The following is a 14,157-nucleotide window of genomic DNA, read 5'->3' as shown; positions in this document are numbered from 1 at the left end:
ACATCACAATACAGCCAAGTAAGTCCGTTAGCATTGTCACCGGTCATGCATCAATCTAATTCTAAATACTTAATAGTTTTTGACTAAGTTTAGTCGAGGAGCAAAGATGAATAATTTTTACTTCTAAGAGATCACAATTGTATTTGATGATGAGATCATGAGAGGACTTGCAGTTCATTTGAAAAAGCCTATTCAAGAGCTCGGATATCCAGCTTTGGCGATTAATGTACATGACTGCACTCTCGTGTTAAAATAAAGCACCTGCGACATTTGCAGAAATGAATAATTGCGCAATAACTGCAGTCCAGGCATGGTTCACTTGGGCTTTGGCGCGGTACGCTTGTGTGTGAGTGCAAAACGCGCCTAGGCCAAAAACTGAAAGCAAGACGTGCATTTTAAGGGACTATTTCATATGCATTTATTAATCATTCTTACCGTTCAATGAACACAAACTGTTGTAGTTTATTAAAGATGCAAACTCCTCACTGCACCACAGCTGTGCCTTCAGCAAACCTCCTAATTCCTGCAGCACGAGGACTTTATGACTGTTTATGAGCGTCAGAATTGGCGGATCTGTTCGGCGAAATATTTGATTGTGTGTTACTGCATCCCAAACGACTAAAACAACATAACTAGAGAAGTCTCCACTATGCTGAGCGAGAGCACTTCTCAGAGCACTTCTCTACTGAACAGTTACATCTATGATGTAAGCGTGCCCTGGCCCGAATGTTATGTGAGTGCGGGATGTCGGAGGAGACGGGAGGGGGGACAAGCATGCTTTGGCCCGGTTAAAAGCAACTGTACATAGTGTGAGTATGCTCTCAGATTGTATTAAACTAGGCTTCAGAAGAGTGATAGATCAGAGGCGAGTAAACTCCGTCGGAAAGAAGAGAGCCAAACATAAGTAGATCTTCAAAATGGCAGGATGTCCGTGGTTTAATTACTCTTGTGAATAACATAGACATCTCTACAGTAAAAACACCCAAAAAGCATTATTTCAATAATGCATTTGTTTTTAAGTTGTTGTTTTCTGTCACTGTAACACAGAAAGGCCTTTCTCACGCCCTTACGTTCAACGCAAAACTAGACAAGGTCGACTGAGATTGGTCACTTTTCATGTCAGTCAAATCATCGCTTCGAAATCCTGGTATATCTTATATTGGTATCAAGTTTATTATTTGCCTATAGGCTTCAGTTTTTAATTTAAATCAAGTTTTAACAGATTTCCCAAAGAAAATTATGATAAAAGAAATTACTTTAAAAATAAGTATATTAAATATTTGAAGAGTTTAGATGCAAAAACCTCTAAATGCCATTTAATATTTTCTTCTAAAATGAGCATTTTCTCCAACTCCTGTGTGTGGACTCAGTGATTTACCTTTTATAGTGACAAATACGTTATTTTCATTGCCTTTAAAGTGAAATAACTGAACATAAATATACAAGCCTGAGAAAAATGCTCATTTTACATGGCATTTAGAGGTTTTGGCATCTGTACTCTTCATTTCTTTATTCTAAGAATTTAAAGTCCTAATTTCTAGTTCAAAGTATTTTTATTTTTTATAAAACTGTAATAAAACTTACAGTTTAAACATGTAAATAAAGCAATTTGACAAAATGGTAGGAAATAGATCATCAAAAAGTGTAGTTGTAATAACTATCCAAAAAGATTATCCAGCAAAAATTAGTTCTTAATATGTTACTAAAATGTATTATTTAAACCTCAATTAAACAGAAAATGAGGTGAATAACTGCAAAAAGGTTCAGTTTTTCAGAAAACAAATAACCCCTTTTAATAAGCTGGCTACAGGCCTGAAAGTGTTATGTTAAAATAATGTTTATTAACTGATAAAGAGTTTAATAAAGATTTTCGTTCATTTTTCGTACAAATTAAACATCTCACAGTATTATTAAAAGATGGAGCACAGGCTGTAGTTTTTCTGACAAATTGTTTCAACCAAAATTGGGGATGTTACTCTAAGAGATTAGTAGAACTGGCAGGTTTATATACGTTTACATGTAGGTGTTTATTCTGCAGTTAGTTTTCAGGAAATATTGTTTACAGACTAGTCTGCTTCAACGTTAGACTGGACGTAAAAGCGGTGAAAACACTAGCATAATGACATTATCATCATGGACTCATTCAGTAGCGAACTTGAGCTTATGTGACTCACACTTTTTGTTGGAAAAAGCTCTTTATGTCCACCTCTTCATGCTACCTCCATCCTAACTTGTGCGTGTCACACACCTCACACATCGGGAAATTCCCCCCGCGCAGTTGTTTTGCCGCTGTTTGTATCTGAAACTATGATCTGAAAGCAGCCACTCACATGACAGCAGGGAAAGGCACAGCCAATCACAATGTACACATGTGTTTGGGGGCGGTGCGACTGGAGGAGAGAACGTGATTTAACCCTTTCGGCATGTCTAGGTTAAGACTGACAGCGCAATGTTTTTAAGTGAATAAAATTATTGGTGGGGACATTTTGGTAGTTTGTGGATATTGGTGGGGACATGTCCCCACCGTCCACCCTAAATCTACGCCCCTGATTGGTATATTGAGAACCACTGCTGAAGGAGATAAAATATATCCACACAGCATCAAAGGCCTGCACCTTCTCACAACAGCATCTCAGTTACAACTTCAACTCCACTATTACAGCAAAACCAAGTCATCCTCCTACCCATGAGTTCATACCACAACAGCTAATTGTACCAAGCACCATTGGAGCTTGGTCTGGAAAAGCCATAATTGACACTGGAGCCAGCTATACCCTACTTCACCAACATTTGAGGTCAGCACTTGCTTCCCTTGATGTTCTTCATCAATGGCCTCATGGTCTCCTCTACTTTGCTAATGGTGAGACCGCCATACCTTTAGGATGGGCAAAAACAAATGTCATTCTATACAATATGTTTTTTCCTATTCTATTTGCTATCCTCCCTTCCACAGTCCTCACTTATTCAGTGATCCTAGGATTGGATTATATATTTACCAGTGGGCTACAGATCAATGTGGCTGGTGGAAATTAAACCTTCACATCAACCTGAAACCAAGTGTATCCTTTTCAGCCTGGGCAGGCCAGCATTCCAGAAAAAACATACCTGCACCAGAAGAAAAAAAGTGCACAGAAAAAACTCAAGCCAAGCTCTTTCGTTGTTCACCTCAATTCCCCCATCACAAAGTCTATTCCAGTTACCAGATAATAGGGATGACAAGACACTAATAAAAAGCATTAGTTGATCAATCTCACCTGCATCTGGAAGTAAAGTGCCAGTTACATCATCTACTTCTGCAGAATCCACAAGTATGTACCTCCCAGCTTGGAAGAACAACTGTACTACAGCACTGCTTGTATACTGACTACCCTGTGCTGATCAGACAACGTCCATACCGTTTAACACCAGAGAAGCAAGTCAAAGAAATGCTAATGAATGGCCTCACAGAACCTACACACTTAGCGTGGGCCTCACGCATTAGCCGCGTTTCCACTATCGCGCCTAAAGCGAGCGAGCCAAGGCCAGTGACGTTTCCAGTGTCACTTCCGGGGCTTAATCGGGCCAAAGCGGGGCTTTCTTGGGGGCAGCGGCCAGCATTTTTCGGTCCGCCAAATACCTTGGGCCAAGGAGGGCCAGCTGGGGCTTCGGGGCGGAGTGAAAGGAGAGGCGAGCAGTTTTCTGATCGCACATGAGTACATGCACCAAACAAATAAAGAAATAAGGGAAAGAAAACATCTGGCCTTATAGTCTGGGGTCTTTTTGCGTATGATCACCCTTATGTTTCCCTTTCAAATGTAAGGCTGCTGCATAAAATAATAAAGTAGTTTTATTTTATAGTGACATTTTTTGCTGCGTCCTCCTTTGTTTCAATAACGCATAATAATCTTTACACCATATTAAAGACACAGCAAACAGTAAAGGTTTTCGAAAGTATTTGTCAAGTTTAAAATGTTTGTTTGTGCGCGTTTAGATGCCTGTATGTGTGTGTGAGACCGGGCAAGAGCGCTCCTTTACAGCTCTGTTATGCCGCGAGTGGCTTTTTTCTTTATTTATTTTGGAGATAATACACAATATAAATACAACAGAAAGACATAAAACTTAACAAATTACGTAAAGTATTTAGATGCGATGATATTAATCAAATAGCGCAAACAGAGCATTATTTGGGTGAGTGAAAGCAGAATCTAGCCTATACCTTTTTTTCAGTCACTCAGTCCTGCGCAGCGCTTGCTGCTTTAAGCGCATCGGGGGAAAGTCCAAACACAAAATGTGTTCTATATCCTCAAACAACTTTTTATGTTTTTTATATGACGTGGTTAAATTTATAAATGAAACTTTAAATGAAGCTTTAGTGAATAGCTGCTGAACGCAACAAATATGGCTATATTTTAATAGGCTACTCGCTCTTGTGCTGTAAAACACTTAACACGACGTCTATCAAAACGAGGATGTTATAAAATACATGCCATATCGAGTTATAAAGGAGAATTTCTGTGGCTTTATATTATGGATGTGTGCGCTCTCTGTGTTGGTTCCCTCTGTTAGTAGCAAGAGCACTCGATGCACAATGCCAACAGTCGGTCGGCGAGTAAACAAATGTAATGAATGGAAATACACAGGTCTGTACGTATAGACATTTCATGTACTGCTGTACAGTAACGTGTCATTTGTTTGTTTCGGTTTTCTTCATTTTAATGGTTTCGTTTTGTGATGATTCTATGGTGTGCTTTATCTGCCTGTCCTGATTCCCGCTGAAGTGGGCGGGTTGTGTGACGTTTGATTCGCGGACTTACTGTGGGCGGTGTTTGCGTGACGCGCTGTGAGCTACTAGCCCGACAGTGGAAACGCGACATGATTTCGGCCTCATTTCTAAACCTCCCGGGCTATTTGCCCGGCCCGATTAAAGCCCTGGCTCGCACTGGCCGATAGTGGAAATGCGGCTAATGTCCTTGTCCCCAAAAAAGATAGCAGTATGAGGTTCTGTGTGGACTATCGTAAAGTGAACTCTATCACAGAAAGAGATGGAATCCCTCTCTGGTGCTGTCATCTTCTCCACGATTGATCTCAACAGTGGGTACTGGCAGGTAACTATGAAGCCTGGAAGTAAATCCAAGACTGCGTTCATTGCTCTTGGGCCTATACCACTTTAAAGTTATGCTCTTTGGACTTTAAAATGACCCAGCAACATTCCAGCAATTAATGGAGTCTGTCCTAGGAGAGTTGCGGGGAAAAATGGGTTTTTTGTATATTGATGACATCATCATATACTCGCCCTCAGTCACCCAACACTTTAAAGATCTTCAAAGTGTCATCACCTGGTTACCTGGTTAAGCTGGTCTGATCATTAACCTGAAGAAAAGTAAATTCTGCCAACATAAATTATCATTTCTGGGACATGTGGTGAACACTCAGGCCATTCCTGCTGATTCCATAAAAGTAGAAGCGATAAAATCCTACCCGGTTTAAAAAAACATCAAAGACGTTAAAAGATTCCTTGGATTGGCAGGGTGGTACCATATGTTCGTGCCAAACTTTCCTCAAATTGCAGAGCCTATGAAGTTATTGAAGAAAAAAGGGCAAATTTTTCAATGGACACCTCAATTTCAAAAAGCATTGAAGAAATTAAAGACTTGTCTCACATCGCCTCCCATCCTTTGACATCCTGATCTCCGACTCCACTTTGTGGTTTCCACCGATGCCAGTGATTCAGGAGTAGGTGCAGTGTTGACACAACACAAGGCGCAAGGACAGGAGGAATTTATTGTCTATGGAAGTCGAACACTGACCAAACTGGAGGTTAATTACTCAGCTACAGGGAAGGAATGTTTAGCCATACTATAGGCCAGGGGATTTCAAACTGTGGGGCGCCAGCGCCTGTAAAAGGGGGAGCGAGAAACTGAGGTGTGCACTCGAGTAAATATGATGTTTTTTTATGTTCACAAGAGTCAATCTGATTAGTCCTGCAGCTAACTAACAAGCACGAGGCACCTTTTGTAGTTAATGCGATCGCGTAAAACATGTACAAAAAATGGACATCTGGCTTTTCAAAATGAATGACGGTGAAGATAACACTGGTAAATCGTCTGACAAAAAAGATGACGAGTGCCCTTCTGAAGCAATAAAGCAAAGAGATGACCAACCCTCCGCATCAACGGGGGTCTCCACACCGAGTGGATTAACGTTCACTGCAAAAACCAAAGGCCTGTGTGCATCAAAGCAACGGAAGTATGATAAACAGTACATACAATACGATTAATAACGAACCATGTCCACAATGTGTTGTGTGTTCAGAGGTCCTTGCAAATGACTGTTTAAAACCTGTGAGACTGGTGCGTCACTTTCAGATGAAACATCCAATGTCAAAAGATAAGCCAGTCAACTTTTTTCGATGTAAAGAATTAGCATTAAGAGGACAAAAACAAACGATGACCAGTCAACACAAGGAGGTTAGATGGCTCTCCACAGGCAAAATCCTGCAGCGTATTTTTTCATTGCATGACGAACTGAGGATTTTTCTAATTGATTGTGGATCTTCCTTTAGGAGTCGTTTTACTGACACTAAGTGGCTCACAGATTGTACATACCTGTCTGACATATTTGATTGGCTTAATTCGCTTAATTTGTCCCTTCAAGGCCTGTGTTCAAACCTACTAACAATGTCTGATGAAATTGTGGGCTTTGTGAAGAAACTGGAGCGATGGAGAGGGCAGGTGGATGCAAGAAAATCTAGAAATGTTCCTGACCTTGGATGAATTTAACAAAGAAAATGTGTTTAACCGGGATACTACTAAAACGGAAATCACTCTCCATCTGCCATCTCTGTCTGCACATTTCAATAGGTATTTTTCTGAGCAGCATAATTGGAACCAAGTTTACAAAGCGCTGGATGCCCTTCTGCACCTTTCAAGTGACCGTACTTTGAAGACACTGTTCGACTTAACCACACTCAGAATTCTGGCTGGCAGTGGATACAGAATATGCTGAACTTTCGGAACTTGAAATTGATGTACTCTTGCCTTTTGCTTCAACTTGGCTCTGTGAAGCAGCATTTTCTGTGTGTACGTACATCAAAAACAGACTCATGTATCACACTGAATCAGGTAATGTACATGCACTTTAAACGCAGCAAATAATATGGGAGTGATGTTTGCACATGCTTTATAATTTTGGCTCGCTGGACAAAAAGGGAGGGGGCGCGAGTGAAATTGGCCAAACTTGGGGGGGCGTGTGTCCTAAAAGTTTGAAAACCCCTGCTAGAGGCTATCGAAAAGTGTAGACATTTCCTGGAGCCAAAACTCTTCATTATTGTCACTGATCATTCCACTCTTCAGTGGGTCATGAACTCCACGAAGACCACCTCACGTTTAATCCGCTGGCCCCTTCGTCTTCAAAAATTTGACTTTGTGGTTGAGTACAGAAAGGGAACACTGAATGAAGCACCAGGTGCTTTTATCTTGCATTCATCCCTTACCTGGTTGTCGTGTATTCAGCTATAAAAGAACTAGTATTTCCCATCACCATTGCAGAAATCTGGGAAGAGCAACACAAAGAACCAGATATAATCAAGATATTGCAGAACCTAGTAGATAAAGATTCTACTATGCATGAGCAGTTTGGGTTATTTTATGACAAGTTATATTATTGTTTCCTGTTGAAAGATAAATTCAAACACTACAGAATATATATATATATATATATATATATATATATATATATATATATATATATATATATATATATATATATATATATATATATACATGCCACCCTTATCCCAAATCTCCTCCAACACTACCACACACATCCATTAAGTGGACACTTGGGTATTTACTAAACTTGCCAAAGAATACATCTCATTGCTTTCTGCCCTGCAATGTGGACATCTGTAAAAACGTACGTGAAAAGGTGTGTGATGTCTTTTCACTTTTCAGCTTTTGATGAGAGTTTCTAAGACTTAATAAAAAACTAATGTTTTATTTCTTTCTTTCAGACCGCATTAAAGAGAATGAGGGGAGTAAAGAGGAGAAACATCATGTCAAAACTGAGGAAAAAAATATTTTTTTGAAAAGGAGAAACAAGAATCGTTTCACCTGTACTCAGTGTGGAAAGAGTTTGGCAAACAAAAGCAAACTTAAGATTCACATGATGATCCACACTGGAGAGAAACCATTCACATGCACTCAGTGTGGGAAGAGTTTCAACCGCTCATCACACCTTAATCAACACATGATGATCCACACTGGAGAGAAACCATTCACATGCACTCAGTGTGGGAAGAGTTTTAACCGCTCATCACACCTTAATCAACACATGATGATCCACACTGGAGAGAAACCATTCACATGCACTCAGTGTGGGAAGAGTTTTGACTGCTCATCACACCTTAATCGACACATGAGGATCCACACTGGAGAGAAACCATTTGCATGCACTCAGTGTGGGAAGAGTTTTAACTGCTCATCACACCTTAATCAACACATGATGATCCACACTGGAGAGAAACCATTCACATGCACTCAGTGTAGGAAGAGTTTTTACTGCTCATTCTCCCTTAATCGACACATGAGGATCCACACTGGAGAGAAACCATTTGCATGCACTCAGTGTGGGAAGAGTTTTAACTGCTCATCACACCTTAATCAACACATGATGATCCACACTGGAGAGAAACCATTTACTTGCACTCAGTGTGGGAAGAGTTTCAGCCAATCATCATCTCTTAATCAACACGTGAGGATCCACACTGGAGAAAAACCATTCACATGCACTCAGTGTGGGAAGAGTTTTTACCGCTCATTCTTCCTTAATCAACACATGAGGATCCACACTGGAGAGAAACCATTCGCATGCACTCAGTGTGGGAAGAGTTTCAGCCTATCAACATCCCTTAATTACCACATGAGGATCCACACTGAAGAGAGACCATTCACATGCACTCAGTGTGGGAAGAGTTTTATCCGGTCATCATACCTTAATCTACACATGAGGATCCACACTGGAGAGAAACCATTCACATGCAGTCAGTGTGGCAGAAGTTTCATCCAATCATCACACCTTAATCAACACATGAGGATCCACACTGGAGAGAAACCATTCGCATGCACTCAGTGTGGGAAGAGTTTCAGCCTATCATCATCCCTTAATTACCACATGAGGATCCACACTGATGATAGACCATTCACATGCACTCGGTGTGGGAAGAGTTTTACCCGCTCATCACACCTTAATCAACACATGAAGAAAAACCATTCAAATGCACTCAGTGTAGGAAGCGTTTTTACTGCTCATTCTCCCTTAGTAGACACATGAGGATCCTGTGGTCACACTGGACTTTTCTCGCCATAGACTTCCATTCAGACGCACGTGAATGCATCAGACCGGAAATGCAAGTTCGTGCCTCAAGTTTCGCAGTTCATTGCCTTGCAGAGTTCAAGCTTGGTGAATTCTGACCTGCAAAATTGCATAACTTGACTGTGTGAGACCTATCGAAGATCAAAACATGACCTCTCTGGACTAGGGCTGTAACGATACACCAAACCCACGATTCGGTTCGTATCACGATTTTTGACCCACGATTCGGTTCGTATCACGATTTTTTTTTTTTTTTTTTCGTGTGGGGTGGGCAAAAAAAGATTTTTAAAACTATTTTTTATTAAATAACATTTGAAAAATCTTTATAAACTAAACATCAAAGAACAATATTAACTATGCAAATTATTATCAATATAAATAGCCATATATAAAATAAATAAATAGCCAAAGCTATATCACTTCTGTTTTCTTTGTAACAAAATACTGTTGAAAAACCAAACAGAACTAAACTCCATTGTGTAGATGGTTCAAGCATGTTGAAAATTCTTTTTCAATCAAGTTCTCTTACATAGAAAAAGTAAATTAAATAGCTACTAGGGATGCTCATTTTGTTAATTTTGCTAACCGACAACATTAATCGGTTATTACCGGTTAACTGGTCAGATTACTGTTAATTTTATATTAAACAAATTGACGTGTCTATTTTTTGTCTGACACATTAAATATTGCATTTTAAAATACTGATTTATTTTTATATGTTAGAATATTAATAGCGGAACAGAACAACAGAGCATTTCCACGCACCTGCAGTGTTTAGCACAGAAGAGCAGAATAATCTAAATAAAATAAATAGGACTGCCCTAAATTATTTTCACTTAAATAATTAATTTATATTACAAAACGACAATACTGACTGATTCTTTTTAATAACCGGCATAGGCTTTTTTTTCCAATCATATGTTTTTTTCTTCCGTCAAATAAAAATCGCAGACTTCCTCAAATTGCCCGCTTTACGGAAAATATGCATTTATTTAAAGCTCCGCTGTTATTATTATAATCACAAAACCTTTTACATTTTAATAGAAATCATTATTTTAAAGATTATGTCCTGATATAGCCTATGCTTTCCTCTCTCTCCCTCGCGGTTCAAGTGCGCGCGCTGCATGATGAAAAGACAGCAACAATGCGCTCATATGTTGACTTTTTGTAAACAGTTTTGTTGTTTAAATATGATATTGCATTAATCTGCGTACATGCTTTAAAAGCTGAAAATAAAAAGTAAAGCCTATTTGTTGCGTTTATTATGCAGATCCAGGTCAACATCAGTGCTGGTTAAGCATCAACAGGTCTGTATCAAACAGCAATATTCTTCTTCCATTTTGCTTCTTTGGCAAATGCGTCTGTAGGCACGGGATACACGTTATGGTCCCGCAAATTAAGTATGCCTTGCAGTTAAACAAGGGGCGAAAACGAGGCGCACCTCACTGCCTTTGTTGACAAGGAAAAAAGAAGAGGCGCGGTCCTCTTATGAAACGACTGAATCAGCTGGGTATCGATTGTGCAAAAGTGTTGCTGTCTGTGTTGTTACAATAGTAATATTTAATACTATTGTGATATTCAAGATTTGTACATTCATACAGCTCTGGATAACTTAAAACAGCGATTAGACCTTCAGAGCGGCGTTAATGCGTCCTGAAGTAAAGCGAAACTGCTTAAAACTCCAGCAAGATAGAGTGATTGTATGCAGAGCCATATACCTTTATCTCTAAATAAAGTATAACTATAGAAACTGTGTTCATCTTAACTGAAAGCTTCGTCGTGTTTTCTGACCTCACACATCGCGCACCTGTCAGTCAGCACTCTCAAAGGTTCAAACAGAAATCGCACAGCACGGATACAGAAAAGTTTGCGCAGTTACCTGACATCTGGTGAACGCCCATCCCTCTCTGCGCAGCCACATTAACAGTGTGAGCAAATCATCGTATATGCGCTGAAAATCCAGCCGCTTTGACAGCATTGGCAATGTTTCTGGCGTTGTCGGTTGTCAAGCGGGGTTAAGTTGGTTTTGTTTTTGATATTCCTGACACATTCAGACAGTCCCTTACTAAGAGCTCCGTGCGAGCTCTTCCGGCTAAATATTGCGAGGGCTTAAACGGAGCAGTGCTTGTAATGTCGAACGAAAAAAAGTGTTAATTAGCTCAACTTTTGCTGGCACGCGTGACGTTATTGGCAAGGTATCACGGGGTGTGTCGCGATTCTCCCTTATCACACCGTGACACAGGATCGTAGATCTGAGTGTCACGATTTCGATTTTATATCGTGTATCGTTACAGCCCTACTCTGGACAGTTAGTAAAATATAGACCAATCGCTCGCTTTTTAAATGTCTGATCATCTTGTTTAATCCGGCTCCTTTTCACAGCGCTGTACAACAGAATTTTGCATGCTCAAATTCTAGTGTGACCGCAGCTTCGATGTGGGATGAGTTTCGGCAGCTCCTCAGACCTTTATTAAACACATGAAGACCCACACTGGAGGGAAACCATTCACATCTACTCAGTGTGGGAAGAGTTTTAACCAATCACCAAACCTTAATGAACACATGAAGATCCACACTGGTGTGAAAGAGTATATGTGCTTTGAGTGTGAGAAGACTTTTATTACAGCTCCAAAAACTGCACCAGACGATTCACACTGGAGAGATCGTACAAGTGTTCAAACTGTGACAAGAGGTTCAATCAGTTAATGCATCTCAAAACACAAAAGAGGATTCACACTGGAGAGAAACCGTACAGATCTGATCAGTGTCTACAGAGTTTTGCTCATTTGGCCCAGCTTAAGAAACACATGGACAAAAAGTTGCACACATGACATGAATGCAGCAAAACATTTTTCTCATGTGCACAGGATGTTTCATGTCTGAATAATGTTTGAATAAGCTATAAATAACAGTATAATACAGTATAATAGGTATACTGTTTTCCAACACTCCTACACTGCAGTAGATGGGGATTGTAATTGTAAATGTGTCGCGCTCCTTGCATTTATGTAAACACATTGATGGCGGCTGAGAGAAGAACAGTTTCATAAACATTTGGCAAACAGCACCTCTGTAGCTTGAAATCTCGTCTACTCCACTCTCCAGTGTATTCATGTAGCTAGTGTTGTTTTGGATGATGTTCTCTGTTTGACTCCCTGAATGAGAAATCCAGATTGGAGTATGTGGTAAATCGTGATTGGATGCCTGCATTGCTCATCAATGGCTATATAAAAGTTGTTGTGCTAGCTACCTCAGGACCTGTGGCTACTCAGGAGTCCTCATGTCAAGACCTGCCATCTCATTGACTCTTTCACATTATGGTTTTGTTTTGCATTACTTATATCATGTAGTTAAAATGTTGTTGTGATTATATCCTAAGTTCTTTATTTTCATTAGTATCCCTAGACATGTTTTGGTTGCTTTGATTGATTGTTCTATGAGTTACATTTTATAATAAATCATTTGCATTCAGGTTATTTTGTTGGCTCATCTCTCTTTTATGCTGCGACTCAAACAAGCAGGTCATAACACTTTGTAAAATGTGTCCGGTTGTATCCGAGATCTTGTCCTTTCAGTTATGACCATAGGTGTGAGTAAGTACTTAGATTACCTTTCGTCTCAGCTCCTTCACCACAACAGACAATTACATCAACTGCATTACTGCTGCCGCTGCACAGATCCGTCTTTTAATCTCATATTCCATTCCTCATGGCTCATGACAGATACTTAAACTCCATTTGGGGTAAGGACTCTCCGCCAAACTGGAGGTGGCCACTGTTTTTCAGTCAAGCATTATGGTTTCTGACTTAGGCCCCGTTTACACTAATGCGTTTTAGTTTGAAAACGCACAAGTTTTGCTATGGTTACGCCAACCGTCCACACTACGCCGGAGTTCTCTAACGCCGAAAACGGAGCGTTTCGAAAACGCTGGAGAGGCCGTTTTCATTCTGAAACGCTGCTGCTCCGTCTCATTGTGGATGATGGAAAACGGAGACATCTGAAAACGTAGGCGGGGCTGCAGACGTTCGCCTCTCTGATTGGGGCTTTTCCTGAATATTATGTAGCCTAACACGCACAGTTCAGTCCTGCATTCTCTCCGTGTAAGTTCAGACTTCGCAAGTTTGATCAAGGCTGCAGTCTCTTCTTCTCAGTTTGATATGGAAAAGCAGACTATATCTAGGACACGGGTAAATCTTCAAAGGGAACAGTGTACTTTATAACTTCATTCACATCATTATAAAAGTATAACATACAATAAGTTTATACATTATCGGAAATAAAGGCAAGCGATCAGTCAATATACAGAATGTAGGCTACGTGGTTACATTAATCATTAACTTATCTTTGCGCTTAGCCAAAACACGTTACCTGAGAACAAGTAATAGATTCCAATGACCAAAGTCAGGGAATATGTCGTTAGATAAAGACAACAAGACGAATGAAATATCCCGTTTAATAAATGTAGTGAGATTAGATCCAGCGGGAGATGCTTGATGAGAAGTCTGACTAGCACAGCTCTCATCTGGGTAGATGGGCTGCAGCGCTTGCCAGAGAGTGAGTGTGTGGTCACGTGATGTGCGTTTTCAGCGTTTTGGTGTGGACGGAGAGCTGTTCAGAAACGCTGGGTAAAACGCGAGTGTGGACGTGGATCGTTTTCATTCTAAAACGCCGTTTTAAAACTAAAACGCACTAGTGTAAACGGGGCCTGGGAAGCTTCTACAAAAACAACACACGACTCTTACATTACTTTATAACCAGGCTTGGGAAAAAATAAATTGAAATGTGTTTCAAATCAAAATACCTCAA

General features: G+C 40.1%; 2 protein-coding genes across 15 annotated transcripts in view; one reads left to right on the top strand and one right to left on the bottom strand.

Annotated features, from left to right (window-relative positions):
- The window catches only part of LOC137489462 (uncharacterized), a 243,166-nt gene that overhangs the window by 20,013 nt on the left and 208,996 nt on the right, over nucleotides 1-14,157 (top strand). For 4 of the 12 annotated variants that reach the window (XM_087248736.1, XM_087248734.1, XM_087248735.1 and 1 more), the window contains one exon: nucleotides 7,991-12,827. The exons of 1 other annotated variant lie outside the window; for it this stretch is intronic. In XM_087248736.1, the coding sequence (XP_087104862.1) occupies nucleotides 7,991-9,309 (1,319 nt within the window). In that variant the 3' untranslated portion in view covers nucleotides 9,310-12,827. Of the gene's footprint in view, nucleotides 1-6,633; nucleotides 6,735-6,839; nucleotides 7,101-7,990; nucleotides 12,828-14,157 lie in introns of those variants that run through there. 7 more of the 12 variants (XM_087248741.1, XM_087248743.1, XM_087248737.1 and 4 more) reach the window with 5 other exon arrangements.
- LOC137489621 (uncharacterized) overlaps nucleotides 1-14,157 on the bottom strand; it is a 403,605-nt gene that overhangs the window by 347,654 nt on the left and 41,794 nt on the right. The gene's annotated exons all lie outside the window — the stretch shown is intronic.

The sequence above is a fragment of the Danio rerio genome, chromosome 4, assembly GCF_052040795.2.
Source record: "Danio rerio strain M-AB ecotype USA chromosome 4, GRCz13ab, whole genome shotgun sequence".
NCBI classification, from domain to species: Eukaryota; Metazoa; Chordata; class Actinopteri; order Cypriniformes; family Danionidae; genus Danio; species Danio rerio.
This window is presented reverse-complemented; position numbering and strand designations above follow the sequence as displayed.